The sequence below is a fragment of the Centroberyx affinis genome, unplaced genomic scaffold (genome assembly GCF_046629955.1).
Source record: "Centroberyx affinis isolate AG114_WGS23_722 - 3 ecotype Tasmania unplaced genomic scaffold, CSIRO-AGI_Caff_v1 ptg007520l_1, whole genome shotgun sequence".
NCBI classification, from domain to species: Eukaryota; Metazoa; Chordata; class Actinopteri; order Beryciformes; family Berycidae; genus Centroberyx; species Centroberyx affinis.
In genome coordinates this window covers 1-17,953 of record NW_027283793.1, presented here as the reverse complement: position 1 = coordinate 17,953, position 17,953 = coordinate 1, and the positions used below count along the sequence as shown (strand labels likewise).

Here is a 17,953-nt window from a genome sequence, read left to right as displayed (position 1 = left end):
TGTTGCACGTGACACCGTGACAGCGGCAACACTTCCGGTAACGAAGACCACACATGCTGCCTTCAAGTGCTGTCGGGAAAAAAAATGGAAATGTTGTGTTGAACCCAGATGAACGGTCCGTGTAATGCTTATCAGTTTAATATTCTAATTAAAAATTGAAAATTTAGTTAGATTGATAGATAGTTTAGATTGCATAAATTTATTTATTTATTTTTTGGCAAAGCAATAGCTATAAATCCCTACTGACCTGCCTATGTTTCTGTGCAAAATACCCCAGCTTAGAATATTTCGTTTCATTTCATGTCATATTTACAATTTCATATTTGAAACTAAAAAGCAAAAATTATAAAATTGAAAAAAAAAAGTCAGAAATCTCGATTTTGCATTTATCTATATGACAACAAATAATTGAGGTTTTAGAATATTCCACTAAATGTTTAGATTTTGAATTATAATACTACACTGATAAGCGTTACACAGACCATTAAGCACCTAGCACATTGGAAGCCTAAACAGGACTGGGAAAGTGGGGGTTTTCTATGATGCTGCGTTCATGTCACATGGGAATAACCCGCAGAACGACTTGATAGTTAAAAGCCATCACTTGGAAGTAATCACATATTGTATTGAAACTCATTTAAAGCCATAAGATGCCATAACTGAAGTTTTCAGTAGACTATGGGTGCGTACACAGACCACTTTGGTTGCTCCTGCTTTTCATACTTCACACAAATGCACTTAGTGAGTGATACAACTGAGTTAATGTTTCACAACAAATCAAACATTGCAACATCAACTACAAAAGAAAAGTCCAACAAGTGGTTGTGTGCTGCCACAGCATTTCAAGAACAGTGACCACAACATGACGCATGTGATGAAAATCTTTCATTCTGTTTATTTGAAATGAATGTATCATTCCCCACAGGGTGACATCAGAATCCAGAACGTCTGAAAAACTGGGGTCCAGTGCCAAACCCTGAGTTCCCAAGTAGTGAACAGTATTTTCAAGGTGGAAGCTCCTACCTATCTTTCCCTATGACATGAATGTAGCATGACACCTTGCTGTCATGTTTAGGGGGCAGAGAGCAGGGAAGCCCTGTCAACGACTTATAGTAAAAGTGATATAGGCCTATATGTTATGTTTGGCATTGTATGTAAATATGTTTTTGTATGTTTTCATTCTATGTTTAACTTTTAGTTCTCACATTTTTTTTTGTTTTTGATGAATTAAAACATCAATTACCTGCCTGATCCGTATTTTCTCCTCCTCACTCTGCCACTGCAGCACAAAGAACGTAACATAACAACAGCCACCAAAACACTACATTTTGATAGGTAGCACTGTAATGCACAATAAATCAGATTTTTGACTTCCAAACTTGGAAAAAGGAAGTTACGAGGAGCACATGAAGGCAGCATTATCTCAGAAAATTATCTTCTTGACTTGTTAAATTAATATCCATGTTGATACCTGAGAACTTTCTGACAAGTGTGATTATTTGCAGTTTCCCCATTTATGAAAGTGGGATAAATTAAGACACTTTTTTTTTACATTCTAACAGTTCTGCAGAGTGGGAAATGGCACTCCAATGTATAGTGTCCCACATGTGGTTAATGATCTACCTTACCCCTACATCTATAAATACTGCACTCCTAACCAATACTACACTTTAAAAATGTATGACCTGACAAACAGATTTATTTTTTTAATGCTATATAATTTTTTCATGTAGGATAGTATACTGTAACAGTGTTGGGAATTGGAAAAGTCAGACCCTGATTAGACACATTTGGCTGTCTACCCTTACAAAACATTCCTATGGTAAAGTACCACATTAAAGAAGCTGTGGGACTTTACCATGGGAATTCCTGTGGTAATCATTGTGTTCCTGTGATACTTGCGCTGTGGTCGTCTTGTGGTTCTCTGAGCTTTGTGTGTTTTGGGACAATCTACCAAAGGAATTTTGGCATTCCTGTGGTACTTGTGCGGCGTATTATATGGCATTCTGGGTGGTTTTTATAAGTCCGAATTTGACCTTTCTTTCTTTCTTATCATTGTTTTGGAGAGCAAACATCAAGCAAAACATCGCCAGAAATTTATGTGGAAGCCACAGCTAAAAATGTGACCAATGTTTCCTCTAAGCTGCATGTGTTTGGTGACAAGCATTAAATAATTTATCACACTGACAAAATAATAATGTTCTGTCAGTCATCAGTCACTGCTCCACTTGTGCCCAGAAAAGTGATCAATATAAGGAAGTTTTGGTGGCAAATGATATTAGATGCAGGGACTTGGGTTGGTAAAACTTAGATGTGGATAGGCCACCAATGTTACCAATTTGCCACTTGGTGGCAGCAATGCTGAAACATCTGACTACACAGATGGCCTCCCATGAGCGAACCGACCCACCTATGCCCAGTCACACCAAAACACGCATCCCATAACTTCCAAGTCATCACTTTTCTTTGGCCCTCGTCCCTTTTTGCTAAAAAAACCTCTTTAGCCCCTCGGTGGCGCCGGTCCAGGAACAACACACTGCCTATTGTCCCAGCCCGGCCTAATCTCACTGCGCTTGGCCCGGCCCGGGGACAGCTCATTAGCATCTGTCAGCGCGCCCGGAGCTCGCAGCGCCCCTAGAGAGCTGAGGTGATGTCTGCGCGGGAGAAGTGGAGGAGAGCACAGGGTTGCTAACGGTGACACCGGTGTTTTGACGACAGACGGGACAGCTGGACGGGACGCCGGTGTTGAGTCTCGGCGTTACTTTGTCAAAAGGTGGTGTTGAGAGAAAGACCTGTGTAAGGACCGTACGAACATGTGTGTGTGTGTGTGTGTGTGTGCGTCTGTGCTCAAACCCTCACAGTGTTTTCCAGTCACCGAGGCGATCCAAGGACAAAGGTGATGTGAGTTACGCCTGACACGCCTGGCAAATAACATCATAAAGTCATATTTTTTTTTTCTTTTTTTTTTTCCTCTGATAAAGCCATTACGTCCAGTTCTCACAGCAACATTTTATCACCCATCTTGTATTCATTTCACGCAATCTCTATTCATACCGATCGCATCATCATGCGAGTGTGGGAACGGCAGCTACTTCAAGCAAGCCACATTTCTACTGTGATTCAGAAGAACCGCAGCCCCGATGGGCCCAGACAAGACCACCGTCCTGTGGGCATTATATATACAGAGTGAAATCATAACAAACCTCTTCCTCGCCGGATCCCGCCACATGACTTCATCCTGGGTGTGGGGATTATGACATTCAATCAAAATACACTTCTCATGACCTCAGTTTGGACAGATCTTCCTCTTCGATACCACATGTAGGGCGATGACTTCATGCGCGGGGAGGAAGGCGTCTGTCAAACAAATGTGCTTTGTTTTGGGGGGTTTTCTTTCAGCCCCGATTCACTGTGAGTGGCACACGCAGGATAACTAAAAGGTAATGTGTCTTCGAGGCCTCTGCAGGACCCGTAGGTTACCTTGTTTTTCCAGGTCTCGAGTGGTGCTTGGGAAAACGCACGGACTCTCGAGTGGAGGAATGTAAGGAGTTAAGAGTAAGAGAGCGTGCTTGTGTTTCTGTCTGTCCATCTGTCCACGCATTTCTATGTGTTGTCTGCCCAACAAGTGTTTTCGTTTCATTGCACAAAACATTACATCAGCAGCACCACACCCACATAATCCAGCGACGGCTACGTGTGAACAGAGCTGCTCTTGGGTCAGATCGCAACGCAGCAAAGCTCCCGAAGAGGCAGAGAATGCAAATGCGTCCCGAGTATGTCTGACATAATTCCTCAGTGACTCTATCTGCTGTTTTACTGCCATGTCTTTTGTTTGCTTTGGTTTCCGCTTAGAGATAAGGTTATCGTTAAGTTCAGCCGCCATTTCTGGTCGGACAAGACTATTACTCAATCCAGCTACAGTCTTTAAGTGCGCTCATTTATGCTCATATATAACTACGCTCAGGCTCACATACCACAAACACAGAGGTAAATACAGAGAGGGTGAACTATGACCTCCAGTCGGTGATTATCATAAGGAAAACAACCACCAATATAAACAAAAGTCAACTATATATGTTTTCCCTTTAAAGCTTCAGTTTGATACAACTTATTTACTTGGTGTACGCTATGAATTTATGTCATGAACATTTATGTCGGCCTTAAAAGATGAGTAAACTCTATTCCACAAATAACAAGGTAGGTTAAACTGAGTTTAGGTGTGTTTTACCCTCCTCTACACCCCTCCTCTTCACACATCTAACCCAACAATGCCTTGGCAGCGAAGCGAACTATTCCCATTGATGCCGAGCACAATTACTGTACCTCAGATTTAGCTCGCTGGCCTAATTTAGGTTGTTTTCTGCAAGCGGGGCCAGAAAGGCCGTCCTAGCTGCCAAAGTCCTGGAGAGTTTGGCAGCCTCCGGCCCTCCTAACTCAGCAATTGGTGGTTCCTTGGACCACCGTTAGGGCTTGGGTGGCTGCTGTCACCGGACTTTCCCAGCATGAGAGAATGGCACGGCGCGGCTCAGCTGTCACGGAGGGTCAGCGGGGAGACTCGGAGCGCTCTCGCCAGCCAGCCAAAACATCTAGCGTTCAGCTAGCCTCAGCTGCTAGCAGCGCCCGTGCTGGCAAGAGCGGGAGAGTTAAATATAGAGCCGTGCTTTTAGCCTCTGTGACTCTAGTCAAAGAGCAGAGCGGGACAACGGAGGAGCTGGCAGAGTGAAAAGATCTGGCCCCCGTGACAAAGGACATCACACCGCACCTCTGCCTTTCTCCTCACTGAGCAACGGCCCTTTTCAACCACCGAGAGGGAACAGAATAGCGCCTGCCTACCTCCTCCGCCAAAGACTTTTTTCTCCCTTACTTCCCCCCCCCACTCCTCCTCCCTTTTCTTCTCAGTCTCACACACTCTTCAACTGACTTCTCGAAAAGATACAGGGAGAGAGAGAGAGAGAAAGAGAGGTGTTGCTTTGGCAAGGAGGGAAGGGAGCGAGAGAGAAAGAGAGAGAGAGAGAGAGAGAGCAGAGCTGGATAGGTTGTTGGTTAGTGAGAGAGGGAGGGAAGAGAAGAGAGAGAGAGAGAGAGAGAGAGAGTGAAGTTACAGCTCTCTTTTATTGCTGACCTGAAGTCCTGAGAGGAAGAGAGACTGGGAGAGAGAGAGAGGGGGGAGAGAGAGAGAGAGAGAGGGCTGAGCTTGTCTCCAGTGATGGCACTTAGCAGCATTCAGTAGCCAGCACAAGCAGACACCACAAGTGGACCACACAGGAGAGGACATTAGTGGATACTTTACTGCTTTGAGTGCCTTTTCTCTAGGATTACCCTTGGTTTGACTGCTATTGCCTAAACCTGGGGACCATACAACAGCAGGTAAGTCAGCTTCCCCTCAGGTTCTCATACTGACAGCATTCCTGTGTAAGAAACCATGTGCTTCTGGCAAAGCAGAGCTTATCAGCTGTTCCGCTTTACTCTTGTCAAATTGAAATACCTAGAAAGACGGTACAGGAGCCGTTGCTGAACTTTGTCATCACTTAGGGCCAATAAAGGGCAGACTGTTTGAACGAATGCAATCCGACCACTTTGCCTCAAGTCGGCTGCGGTCGACTGTTTTGCACCGTATGAATGAGGCGACTCTTCCCTTGAGCATGTAATTAATTCTGCATGCTTTTAATGCATTCAAATTATATGGATTTTTTAAGTTTTGCATTAATGAGAAGACAAGTGAATACTCGTGCTGTAGTTAAGGGCTAGACGGCTCTGGCACCGGGACAACACATACAGGAAAGAGCAAGTCATGAATCAAACATTTCCAGTGGATTACATGTTACATTGCTGTCACAGTGTGTTTCAGGCTGTTCAGTGTGAGAGGGTTTCTCTTGTGTTTTGCACGTGGGACGGGGAGCCCACTAGTTCACCAGCAAACAGGGGGTGATGGGCGTAAAAGCCAGACAAATGATGCTCTATTGAGATGTTGAGACTGTTGGAGATAGAGAACAAGTAATTCAGCTAATTTGGCAGTTCATGCATGGGAATGAAGTATGCAAAAACACACTCACACACATATGCAACCTTTGCCCTCAACGTCTCCCACAGCCGCCAACTCCAGCGCTCATAACTGTCATGGCCTCTGTTCTGTTGCAGCCACCCTGGCGCTTATGCACACACACACACACACACACACACACACACACACACACACATACACACACACACACATACATACATGCACCAGCGCTAAAAATTATCAGGCTTCAGGAGGTCTCAGCCGGATGACGTCTTTGATCCTGGATATTTATGAACTGTAATGATGCCAGAAAGGATTCCATTTTATCGGCAAGACGTCATCAGCCTATTGGAGGAGACACATGGTTCCTGCTAGCCGCTTGTCCATTCGTCAAGGCGTACATCACCTCGCCTCGCCAAGCCAAAAAGAAAGCCTGAAATATATCTCACTTTCAGCAAGCAGACTCCAGCACAGGCGCAGCTTAACTTACTGTCAAAGATCCCATATGTCGGGGTCCACCTATCTGTCTGTGTCCAGGGGCTAATGTGGAACAGCTAAGTGCGACCTCGCCCTCTCTCTCTCTCTCTCTCTCTCTCTCTCTCCTACCCTCCCTCTCTAGCTGATGTGGCCTCTGTGCACTTAATGATATCACCGTTGACACGAGACAAAGAGAAATGGCGGAGAGATATCGCTCATTAACATTTTTTGCACTCCTTCCAGCTTCTGGATAAGCGGATCCTCTCCGACCGCAGCACTTGGGGTCATTGGAGCTCATCCATTCGCGTAGCCACTTGAAAGAGATGAATCGTTTATAACATCTCTTTGTGAACATCAGTCGGGCCGTTATCACTTCCAACTTGCCAATGAGTCAGTCTTAAATCAACAATGAAGCCCCCGTTTAAACAGAAACTCAAGTGACTCATGCAAACGAAGCATGGAGGTTTGCTAAAGCGGCATTGTTGTGGAGCCGAGCTCTACCAAACGTGTCACTGGCTTACCTCATGGCATTATTTTAGCCCTACATCACTTAGTTATTTCTGATGGGGAGAGTGATAGGGACATAGCTGAGCAGTGAGATGCAGCGTTAGCTCCTAGCACTGGAATGAGATGGCGGGGAGAGATAGCTAGCGCTCCGCTGCGATGTTTAGCAGCCCCACTGTTCAACTGACAGCGTAGCGCAGTGTGAATGGTTATCCAGTACTTGTCAAATCGCTCGCACAGGGTGAGATGTCATGCTGTGTTTCAGCGTGAGCTGCCGGTGCTGCGCTCATGTTTTTTAAAATTGACTGTCGCTAAAGGATTGGATAGAAAAAAAAGTTGCCACAAAAAGAACAAGAAAAGACAAACTGATTTGAAGAAGGAGAATGGAGATATTTTGATGCACTGAGAGTTGCAGGAGAAGACATCATGCCTTCATGAGGAGAACTTGTACCTTGGATGTCCCAAGCGCACCGCCTTCATCATTCTTTATGAGGAGCACACAGACTTAGGGACTCCTGCACCTGATCAACTCAATGACCTCACTCCTCCTCACCATCTCCACATGTACGGCCATGTGTGCTTGTGTGTGTGTGTGTGTGTGTGTATACGTGGGCTGTTTGTCGACATTTGTGTGTGTGCATTGGTTCTTGCAATGCAGGGCGTGGGCGTCTCCCTGGATTAAACTCTACTCTTCGATGTGATTGTATTGTATTCCTGCTCTTGCACATTGTTCTATGTTGTTTGTCTACAACTTGTGTCTTTGCCATCGATGCTGCTGCCTTGGCCTGGTCTCTGCAGAAGAGATCAGGACTGCCTGGCCAGCGAATAGTAGGAGGTGGAGCCGGTCACGTGCTGCTGCCAGTGGTCAGTGTCTCTCCTATAGGCCTGGTGGGCCTCAACAACAGCTGTCACTGACACATGCACAGCTCCTGTCGTATAAGGGCCTCTGGTCATGAATGCCAAAAATGCAGCTTAGACGCATTTGGATATTTCGCAGAACAGTGGCACTTATAACTCATGTTCCCTCGGTTTAAAAATAAGCCCTAAAACTCCATAGCAACCCAAGATCTCACAACCATTTGATAGACCATTTGATAGACCATCACATGAGTGAACTTATGCTGTATTCTTTGAGTGAAACATCAGATTGGCTCCCATCACATTATATTGTTATGACTGGTGAGGTTCTGTGTTTACGCATGATGTTCAGTTAGGAATATTTGGAATGGTGCGAATGTTTCAGTGTATAATAGGCTAACAAGTGATTTCCTTTTATGTATCTGGCCCCGTGCCAATAGACCTTTGCACCTTCCTTTTCTCTCTCTCTCTCTCTATCTCTCTCTCTCTCTCTCTCTCTCTCTCAGGCAGCATCACATTTAATCATGCGTTGCACCTTTCTGAGCAGAAAGAGATCTACTTGTTTGCTGCGAGAGACACTCTGAATTCCTCAGAAGGGAGAGATTCGGTGATCTCAACCATATTCCCTCCCTCTTTCCCTCCATTCCTTCCTTCCTTCCCACCTTCCTGGCTCTCAGGGGGAAGTGACATCATCGTGACTGTTCTCGTGGACAGGAGTGCGATGACAGCCGGCCAAAGATTTCCATCTGTCCAGTGATGTCATTGACTTGCAGGGAAGAGCTATTGTATATTTACTGAAAGCACTGAGATCAGGACGACTGGTTCTTCTGGTTGGTTGTCATTCAGTGTTGAAGACCAGCCACCACACTGTAGTTTAACAGAGACAGAGTTCTTCCATTGCCTGCCATTATATTCCCCACTGTATTTTTGGTTTCACATGCAACAATGCATTTCATTGTTTTTATGATTAGTTGTTTCTATTGTCTTCTGCACAACATAGTAGTCACACAGCAAACAAAACAGACCGTAAACATAACACATGCTGGCTGGACACAATGAAACAATACACATGCTCACCCACCAAAAAAAAGACGGTGGTGGTGGTGGTGGTGGTGGTGGTGGTGAAGAATTCAAATAGTTACAACATTGCAGGTTGAGTATTACATAATAATGCAATGCATTCCTCAGTATGTGAGGTTACAGCTGCAGCAGCCTGTATGATAGCTGTTCCAGGGCAGCAATGTGCCATGAAGATGCTGAGGTACTGAAAAGGCTTTCCAATCTTAACAATGCATTTCATTGGAAAAACCTTAACTCCTGGAGGTAACATAGCCATACCAAAAAGTCCAACATCTCTTCAGTGCACTATGCAGTGACCCCCAATGGCAGAGGAATTGCTGAAGTTCTTCCTGAGAGAGAGTATAGGATCGCCAACCGGGACAGGAATTTGAATCTGTCGAATTCCTGACTGATCTAAGAGGCATTTGAACGTGAGACTGCAGACAAATGGCCGACCTTACGACTCAGCGCTGTATTTGAGTCCGCTTCATCCATATGTCGTCTTGCTGTCCCTATTCATAGCACAGCACTGCACTTGATCTCTTTCTTGATCTCCACGCCGTAAAGATGATATCCAGTCACGTCATGCGTCCCGAGGAATTTGCCGCTTGATAAGTCCGTTTCAGTTTACAGACACCCCGCCCCGCTCTCTCAATAGATAGAATGAATGCTGTTGCTATGGGAATTGCGCCCCGTTTTGAGGCCACCGTCGAGTATGTTGAGCTCCGAGGAATAATGGATGTGTTCATGTTTCCCATTATGAATATAATTCCCTTAATGAGAGATGGAAGTGAGTCATGTATTCTTACAAGGCCTTGCTATTTTATGGGCTGATGAGTGGTTGATACTCCAGCTGCACCCATCCATATGCTTGGTGACGGTATGTCGCTCAGCAACATTCTGCTCGCCATGTTGTGTGACTGAACACAATATGCATTAGACTCTCTACACACATGGGCAACGTCAAACCAATGTGAGTTTCGTACTGTAAATTTATGATTGCCGTTGTGGATTTACACATGAAATATATAGATTCATAAAACACTCGAAGTGAATATCTGACTAAATGTAAAGCTGTTTATTAACAGTAACCAGCCACATCTATCATAAATATGTCATCATTCATAAATGGCCGAGGAACTACCTACACTGAGCTGCCTATGAAGCAAAGATCTAGTTTATTTGCCCTTATTTGCTGTAAGTCACTAATATGGGCAATGATCTGTTGACCAATACCTAAGTTCCCCTTAGTTTGCTCATTAGTGAAACCTTAACTGCTGAAGCTACTGCAGGCTCCAATGAGGGGATCATGTTAACGTGACATGAAGAGGATACTACGACATGAAACCCACTACCTATACTGACATTTTGCCCCAGCATGGCACGCCAACGCTAGAGTTATTGTCGCTATTAGATATTAATAGAAGCCATCGTTACACTAAGGTCAAACTGTAAAAGCTTGACTTTGTACAGTATCGAAGGTTGTGGAGCATGGAGGGTTTTTGACAGTGGAACAATGATTTTGTCTGAGATTTACAGTGTAGTTTAGTGATATTGGGCCAGTCCTGCAAAGTAGCATGCTGAAGGAAACTGTGTATATGTCTAAGTTGGTGTAGCCATCTGAACAGAGAAAGCTTGTCATCCTCGTCTGCTTATCTTTATTTTCCTAGAACATGCCTGTTATGTAATATCTGGCCCCCAAAGGTCAGTGGTTGTCTGGCTGGAATGCGCCGTCCATCAGACAGCGGAGACAGACCGATTTGCACTGAACCCTTGCACGGGAAATAGGTGCTCGCAAAACCTTTAATATCAGACGGATTGACTTTTGGTTCCACAATCTCACCCATAGCTACAGTTTTGATTGAAATTCTCATATCTTGGCGAGATGTTGTGTTTTTCTTGTCAGGATGGAAGAGCTCCTCAAGCTTGCTGCATTTTATCAGTGTCCTCTGGCGTAACGAGTTGCCAAACTCTTGCGTGCGAAGGAGCATTTCCCGCTCCTTATTTAGTCACGTTGGATTCACGGCGTGGATACATCAAACTCCCCCAATCAAACCATTAATTTTTCCCAACGCGTCGAAGGGGCTGTTGCATTATTTGCAACTGCTGTCCTCATCTCTCATCTCTGGCAAATGTGTTTGGCTCCATGCCAGATCTTTGTCACCCCCGCACCCCTTTCTCTCTCTCTCTCGAAGTTAACATCACAGACAGGCAGACTCTAGGACTGTTAGTCTGGTATTTCAGGAGATTCATAAACAGAGGGTGAAAATCTTTTACACGCTACCAGAAATAACATGACATATGTGTTACTACCTATCGTCTATCCCGGACCTTGTCATGTTTATAGTTTACAGCTCTGCAAGTCAAGTGTCCACACATGCACACATTGAGACTTTATACATCAGTTTACCCTAGCCCACCCTCTGTCCCAGTGTAAATTGCAAACAACAAGAAGTCTAGTATCACAAGGACTACTTGAGCTACTTGTGGTTTGTATGGGACAGAGAAGCAAAGTAGTCCTTCTGTCACTGATAACGTAAAGTCCTGTCCAGCATTGTATTCTCGCCTATGAGATGCTTTGCCCATGGAATTTCAGACCAATGTTAAGAAGTATCCCGTGACTTGCTGACCACTGATGAAATTTTATGGCCCCCTTTTTTCTCCCTTTGGAACGGAGGCACGTGTTTTGGGGCCTATAAATACCCCAGTGTGACAGCTGGACTTGGTGGCCAGGGACCGGCCTTGCCCAAAGCTGTGGGGTTAGATTTGGGGTCCCACTTTAAATTTAGGCTCAGGCCTTGACTGGGGCCTCCTCGGGTATTAGGCCCCTCTTTCATATTCGAAGGGTGTATCGGATGCCAGGCAATCGGTAACATTCTGCAGATGGTTCGGATGCCGTGAGTGTGTGTGGGCATTCTGGCGGTTGGCACGGACATTAGAGTTAGGCCCATTGTCTGCCAGCTCCGCTTTATTTTCCATGAAGGCAACTGGGAATGTCGCGTGCCAGACTGGAATGCGGGCCACGTGGCTTTGGAATCCCCATTTGGTCCTCTGGAGAATTCGCTACAATCACGATTAAAGTGGCCATGCAGTCGAGGTGGATTGAACTGAATTGATGTGAGACACTGTGTTGGAATTCGACGGAGAGGCGCAATTTTGGAGAAAGTTCAGGAACATGAGGAGGTCTTGTCATCATCGGGGCCAGTGAAATCGGAGCGATAGATTATTATCGTGAATAGCTGTGCTTGAAATGCGTCCAGTCGTCTATCTGTAACCTGGGAAACTTGGACTTGCATGGTTGAGTTCTCAAAATGCGCAATATGTCCCTGTAGGTTACATTACACAATAATGTAATGTTGGAACACAAAGTCTTTTAATTAGTCTGTGCCTGAGGTAAACTAATAGCTGCCTTGGAGTTTGAGTTATAGCCAAAAGAGGCCCGACATCAGGAGAACAGTGTTTATTCTGGGCAAAGTGGAAGGTGATGATGTGAACAACTAAATTGTTTAGGTCATGGAGATATGTATCAACTTGATTAAGAGGCTTATCTTCAAGGGGGGAAATTCATTTGTTTGTTTCGGGGCAGTTTGGAGGACACAAAGTGCTTTCAGGATGCAGTCAGCAGGATTTGTGTGTGAATCCTCTCTGACCTCTTCGCTCCGCCGGCGACCTTTCAAGTAAACACATTAGGACCGTCAGTTTTTGCAGCAAGCCATTTCTTTTAACCCTTGCATTTCAGCAAGATGCTTCGATTTCTCATATAATTAGTCCTGCAGCTGTCAACTATAACTACTAACACATAGACACTTTGTTGCTCACTCTGTTGAACAGGAGCGACAGCAGAAAATGAGGCAAGCGGATAGCTGATTTGGAGTTGGATGGCATCAGCCCAGAAATTATAAATAAACTGCTGGGTGCCTAACTTAGTGTCAACCATCTCTGGTACTTCATCACTCTGCCTGAGTGAAGTACAGTATCGCACGTGTTTCATCCCCCCTGTGCCCCAGTTATACCCCGTTTAATGCCCTCCACCCCTGGGCATTTATGTCATTCAAACTCTCTGGCACCGGTTGAATGGCGGTAGGATCACTGTAACACTTGTATAGGCTTCTGTGCTGCTACATTTGGCTCAATGGTTGGGAGCCCACATTTGACGCTAACAGTTACGGACAGGAACGAGGGCACTGAAGTCGATCTCCAGGCAGGAACCACCTCACCTCGGAGCCAAAGTAAACTCATTGAACTTCCAGCGCTAAGATAAGGAATGTACTCGGTGTGTTGATTCTAAAGATTTTTTTTTTCTTTCTTTTCTGTTGCAACGGAGAGATTCGGCCGGTGCTATCTTTCTCAACCCTTTCCCTTTCATGTGCTCGGGCCTTTTTCCTGGAAACTGGCGGGATTCAAAGAGATCGGTTTCAGGCGTCATTAGAAGTCATCGGGGTCCGCGCTCCGCCGACCACTACTGCGGAAGAAGATAAACATTTTTCCTCCGAGGTGAACTGAGACCTCGGATGGACTGGCTGCCAAACCCCTTTACATCGCATATAGAGAGTCCAGTTCCCCTTGTATGACAGCTAGTTCCTATTGAACATCTTGTTTTAATCCAGTTACAATGATTCAAATGGTTATTGATGTTCCCAGCCCCACTGTTCCACCTCCCAAACGCACTGCTTTAAATGATTATTATGTCTGAGGATGTAGTTTCTGTGTGTGTGTGTGTGTGTGTGTGTGTGTGTGTGTGTGTGTATATCCATGTGCATACAGTATGCATATACGCATATTTTGCCAGCGCATACAGCATATACACACATTATGCATATGGGATTTATATGGAATGCATGACATCGTTTGGCTCGTTCAGGATGTCTCGGTGCGCGAATCGAAGGTCAGGGTGCTATGACATCACCGGGGTGCTAGGGAGCGGAGGGGATTTTGGGGGCCGGGGGGGGGGGGGGCGTTATCTGTTTGTAATTAAAAAGTCCTGTTGATGTCATATCTGAAAACGATCACAAAGAGAACCCTTGCTCAGCGTCCCAAGGCTGTTGTTAGAGCGTTATGCACTAAAGGGAGCGTAAACACACACACACACACACACACACATGCATGCACACATACATATATGCGCTAACACACACCCACGAGGAGAGGCGAACACACAAACACACACACACACACACACACACACAGTTCCACCCTGATGACCTATACTGCTTGTTTGCAGTACAACTTAACAGTACTTTACATATATGCACTATAACTCCTTAGTATTATTCTCCCTAAACAAGTAATAAAATAAAGTAATAGGCTATAATGCAACTATAGGCTACATCAAGATGACTTGTGTTGTCAAACATTGTTAATGTAGCGAGATTGAATTTACAGTGCGTCATCTATGGATTTATTTCCAGGATCTGGATAATAGGTTTGACTCAGACTTTTCATGTCAGCAGAAGAGGGTAAAGCTCCCAGGGGTGCCGCAAATGTGTCGGAGCGCTTCCAAACCGTCAACGCTCAGCATGAGATACGCAACCCTTGCGAGAGAACAGGACGTGTCAGGAATGCACACACCCCCACACACCACGCACACACACACACACACACACACACACACACACACACACACACAGTGCTGGGTGATTATGCATCATGGATATTTAGCCCAGATTAGGAACATGACAGATGCAGGACGCTGTGGAATTTTTGAGCTTTCTTACAGCTAACCTTACACCATGTGCTAATGATCTCCACTTCTTCATGTAGTTCTAATTCTAATTCTCTGTGTGTGTGTGTGTGTGTGTGTGTATGTGTTTGTTATTGGATAAAAGTGGGTCAGCAAGGCGGCGAATGGGGAGTTGTGATATGACGACTGGTTTTCAATGCCAAAGTCATAAAACTCACTGTAAATTGTCACTCCACAGTCTCCATATTGTTTATTTTTATTCTAGTTCTTTCTCTTTCTGTCCGTTTGCTTGTTCCTGTCTCTCTCTCTCTCTCTCTCTTTCTCTCTCTCTCCCCCTCTCTCTGAGCAAAACCTGAAACACCTTTCCAAATGAAAATGAAATGCAATAATAAAATGAAAATGACATGAAAAGCACACCATGGGAAAGTGCCATGAGAGGACAAATCGTGCCAAAGCTAAAAAAAAAAAAAAGTTTTGATGACATGCACTCATTCACTCAACACTGATCCAAGTGGCAAAATTGCTATTTTCTCCTTTATTGAAGCAGCACCTCACTAGTTTTTCACACAACGCAAAGTATCCGGAGTTTACCTTTAAAATAATGTTGTTTTTTTAGTAAAGGTTTCCTGTTTCTTTTGTCTTGTGTCCAGGTAGACGATGAGGTCCAAAAGCAGCGGGGTGGAAAGCCCGGCCAACGGGGTGCTCGGGGTTCCCCAGGGCGACCCTGACATCAACCAAGAGCAGGAAGTGGGTCTCCCCATAAAGAGCCTGAAGGTCAAAGTTCAGCAGAAGGAGGGCGAGGAGAAGGTGGAGGTGGCGGTGATCTCCGACAAAGAGAAGTCACCGGTGGATCCGTCCGAGGCCGGAGAGCAGAGACCGGGCATCATGGACATGTCCAAAGAGGATCTGCTGAAGCTGCTGGGGATCATGGAGGGAGAGGTTCAGGTGGGTCGGGCAGTTTTACACCCTGCTTAATAAGTCACATTTGTACAATAAACAATGATTCTTACATATCAAACGGCAATGGACAAGCTCAAACAAACAAACGTGTGAATGAAATACATATGCATGGATACAATAGTATATATTTGACTTGAGTTTAAACTTCATCGCTGACCACAGTTCAACTCCCCTATTCCCTTCCTAACCCTAACTGGGATGACTGCAGAACTGACCCCAGATCAGCATTTACAGGCAACTTGGCATAGCTCTTTGACCTTCAACCAACTCCAAACTTAATGAGCAAGTGCAATATCGAGGGAAAGAAAACATGCCCAGTGAAATGAATCGTGGATAAATACAGAGTCCGTTTGAATGGAAACTGCCTCATGCTTGCTTTGGATGGAGTCGGCCTGTAATTTCTTTGCACGATAGCTCTATCTTGTGGTTGGAAATGGCAGTAAAACACGCCAGAGAAAACAGGCAAACATATGGCTGGTGTTGAGCAAGTGACTGTGCTGGAGTGTGGCTCTGGAGTCTAGAATCGGATTATATAAAAGATCAATGAATCAAGCAGTCCGGGGTCAATGGATAAACGCTCGAAGAAGAGGGGTTGTGTTGTATCTGAAGACATTTGAGGAAAGTGTGCTGAAAAACACATGCTCCTTATCAGTCCGTAATATGCTATACCATTTGTATACGTGTGTTTTTAGGCCAGAGAAGATGTCATCCACATATTGAAGTCCAAACAGACTCGCCCAGAGGTCCTGGAGTCACGCTACGGCTCTGCGGCTCCCGGCCCGGCCCTGCAGGCCCTGCAGAGGGACGGCCTCATCGCGGGCACCAAGCCGCACGACCACAACATCTACCACAAGCCCATGGTCGAGGTCAGTCCTCAACTGTCCGTATCTCGCTGCTGTCAGATGGGAAACTTGTATCTCCAAAAAGTCCAATTGTCAGGTCTTAAGAGAAGGTTTTGTTTTTTTGCCGGTGCCCATGCATGTTTTTTAATTATATACAAAGTTTTGAATGGGTTTCCTTGACTCCGGCGTCATGAAAATGCCTAAACCCATAAAAGGCCAAGGAAGCATTTAATACAAGTATAATCACAAAAGGACTGACATTGGAGTTATTATGCTTTCTTGTAAAAACCTAAAGAAACTTGTCAGTAGTAAGGGAGCTTGGGTTAGGACTGAAATTGATGACTTAAGAATTGAGCTCAATGAGGCATAAAAACTCTTTCTCTAAAAAGACACTACAAAATCAGTAACTTGTATGGGTACTTTATGATAACTTAAGGGAATAAAGCAAATATTTGGGAGATTGGCACGTTTCCCGCTAAGTGACGAGAATATAGACACTAAAATCATCCATGTGTCCCTGGTAGATCATTTGCTCCAGTGCTCCATGCTAACACTTTAGCATATATTGTGTTGAGTTATAGTAGTGACTAGAATTATCTCAAAAGGCAACTTGAGAGAATTTAGCAGCTCTAAAGCTAAATGATAAATAATCTTAAATTATATGTAGCTAAATCTGGCAGTTTTGTAAAGAGACTTTACACAAAATATGAATAATACTGTTTTGAACTACCAGGGACTACTTTCCCTGTTTACATAGGAAGTAAACTTAGTGGGTGATGGGACACTGTGTACAGCAAGATACTGATGATATTTTGCTTCTTTTTTTTTTCCACATGTATGTCCGTGGGTATGTGTGTGTATATGTGTCCTTGCATGTGTGTGTGTGTGTGTGTGTCTGCCTCCCTCAGCTGGAGCATGTGCAGGAGAAGCACAAGGAGACGTACCGGCGGATGCTGGGTCAGTTGCTGCTGGCAGAGAAGTGCCACCGCCGCACCGTGCAGGAGCTGGACACCGAGAAACAGAAACACGCCGACTACATGAACAAGAGCGATGACTTCACCAACCTGCTGGAGCAGGAGAGGGAGAGGTGAGGAGGGGTAGGGGGGACAATGACTGAGAAGATATTATTTGGACAGTGTGATGAATTATTAGATGTAGGTGCACAGAAACCAGCTTCCAAATACATTTCTGGCACGTTTTGCTATGCCCACTATCATTATGCTAAAAACTGCTAGATCAAATCTGGACTTACCCAAATGATGCTCATGAGTGGGAGGGAAGAAAAACTGCAGAAAGGAAAAAGAGGAATAAGGAAATGCTGACATCCCTTATACAAAAATATATCTAAATATATCTTTATTTAAATATATCCCATGTCATGTGTATCTCTGTGCTATGTATCTAAATAGTAATGTACTTTTCCTCCATGTGAAGAAACAGCATACAAGATTTAGTAATACTTTAAAATCAGAGGTACATAAATATACATTCATTAATGCATTAATGAATGCATAATTTACCATGAATTAATGTATGATTCTCCATGAATTAGTTCATGGATTAATGTATAAA

General features: G+C 44.6%; 1 protein-coding gene across 1 annotated transcript; it reads left to right on the top strand.

Annotated features, from left to right (window-relative positions):
• Nucleotides 1-5,105: 5,105 nt before the first annotated feature.
• LOC139639649 (filamin-A-interacting protein 1-like) lies at nt 5,106-17,472 on the top strand. The gene is made up of 4 exons (XM_071513794.1): nt 5,106-5,367; nt 15,230-15,524; nt 16,232-16,405; nt 17,290-17,472. Exons 2-4 carry the CDS (start codon nt 15,237-15,239, stop codon nt 17,470-17,472), a joined length of 645 nt encoding a protein of 214 aa, XP_071369895.1. The 5' UTR covers nt 5,106-5,367; nt 15,230-15,236.
• The last annotated feature ends 481 nt before the right edge of the window (nt 17,473-17,953 follow it).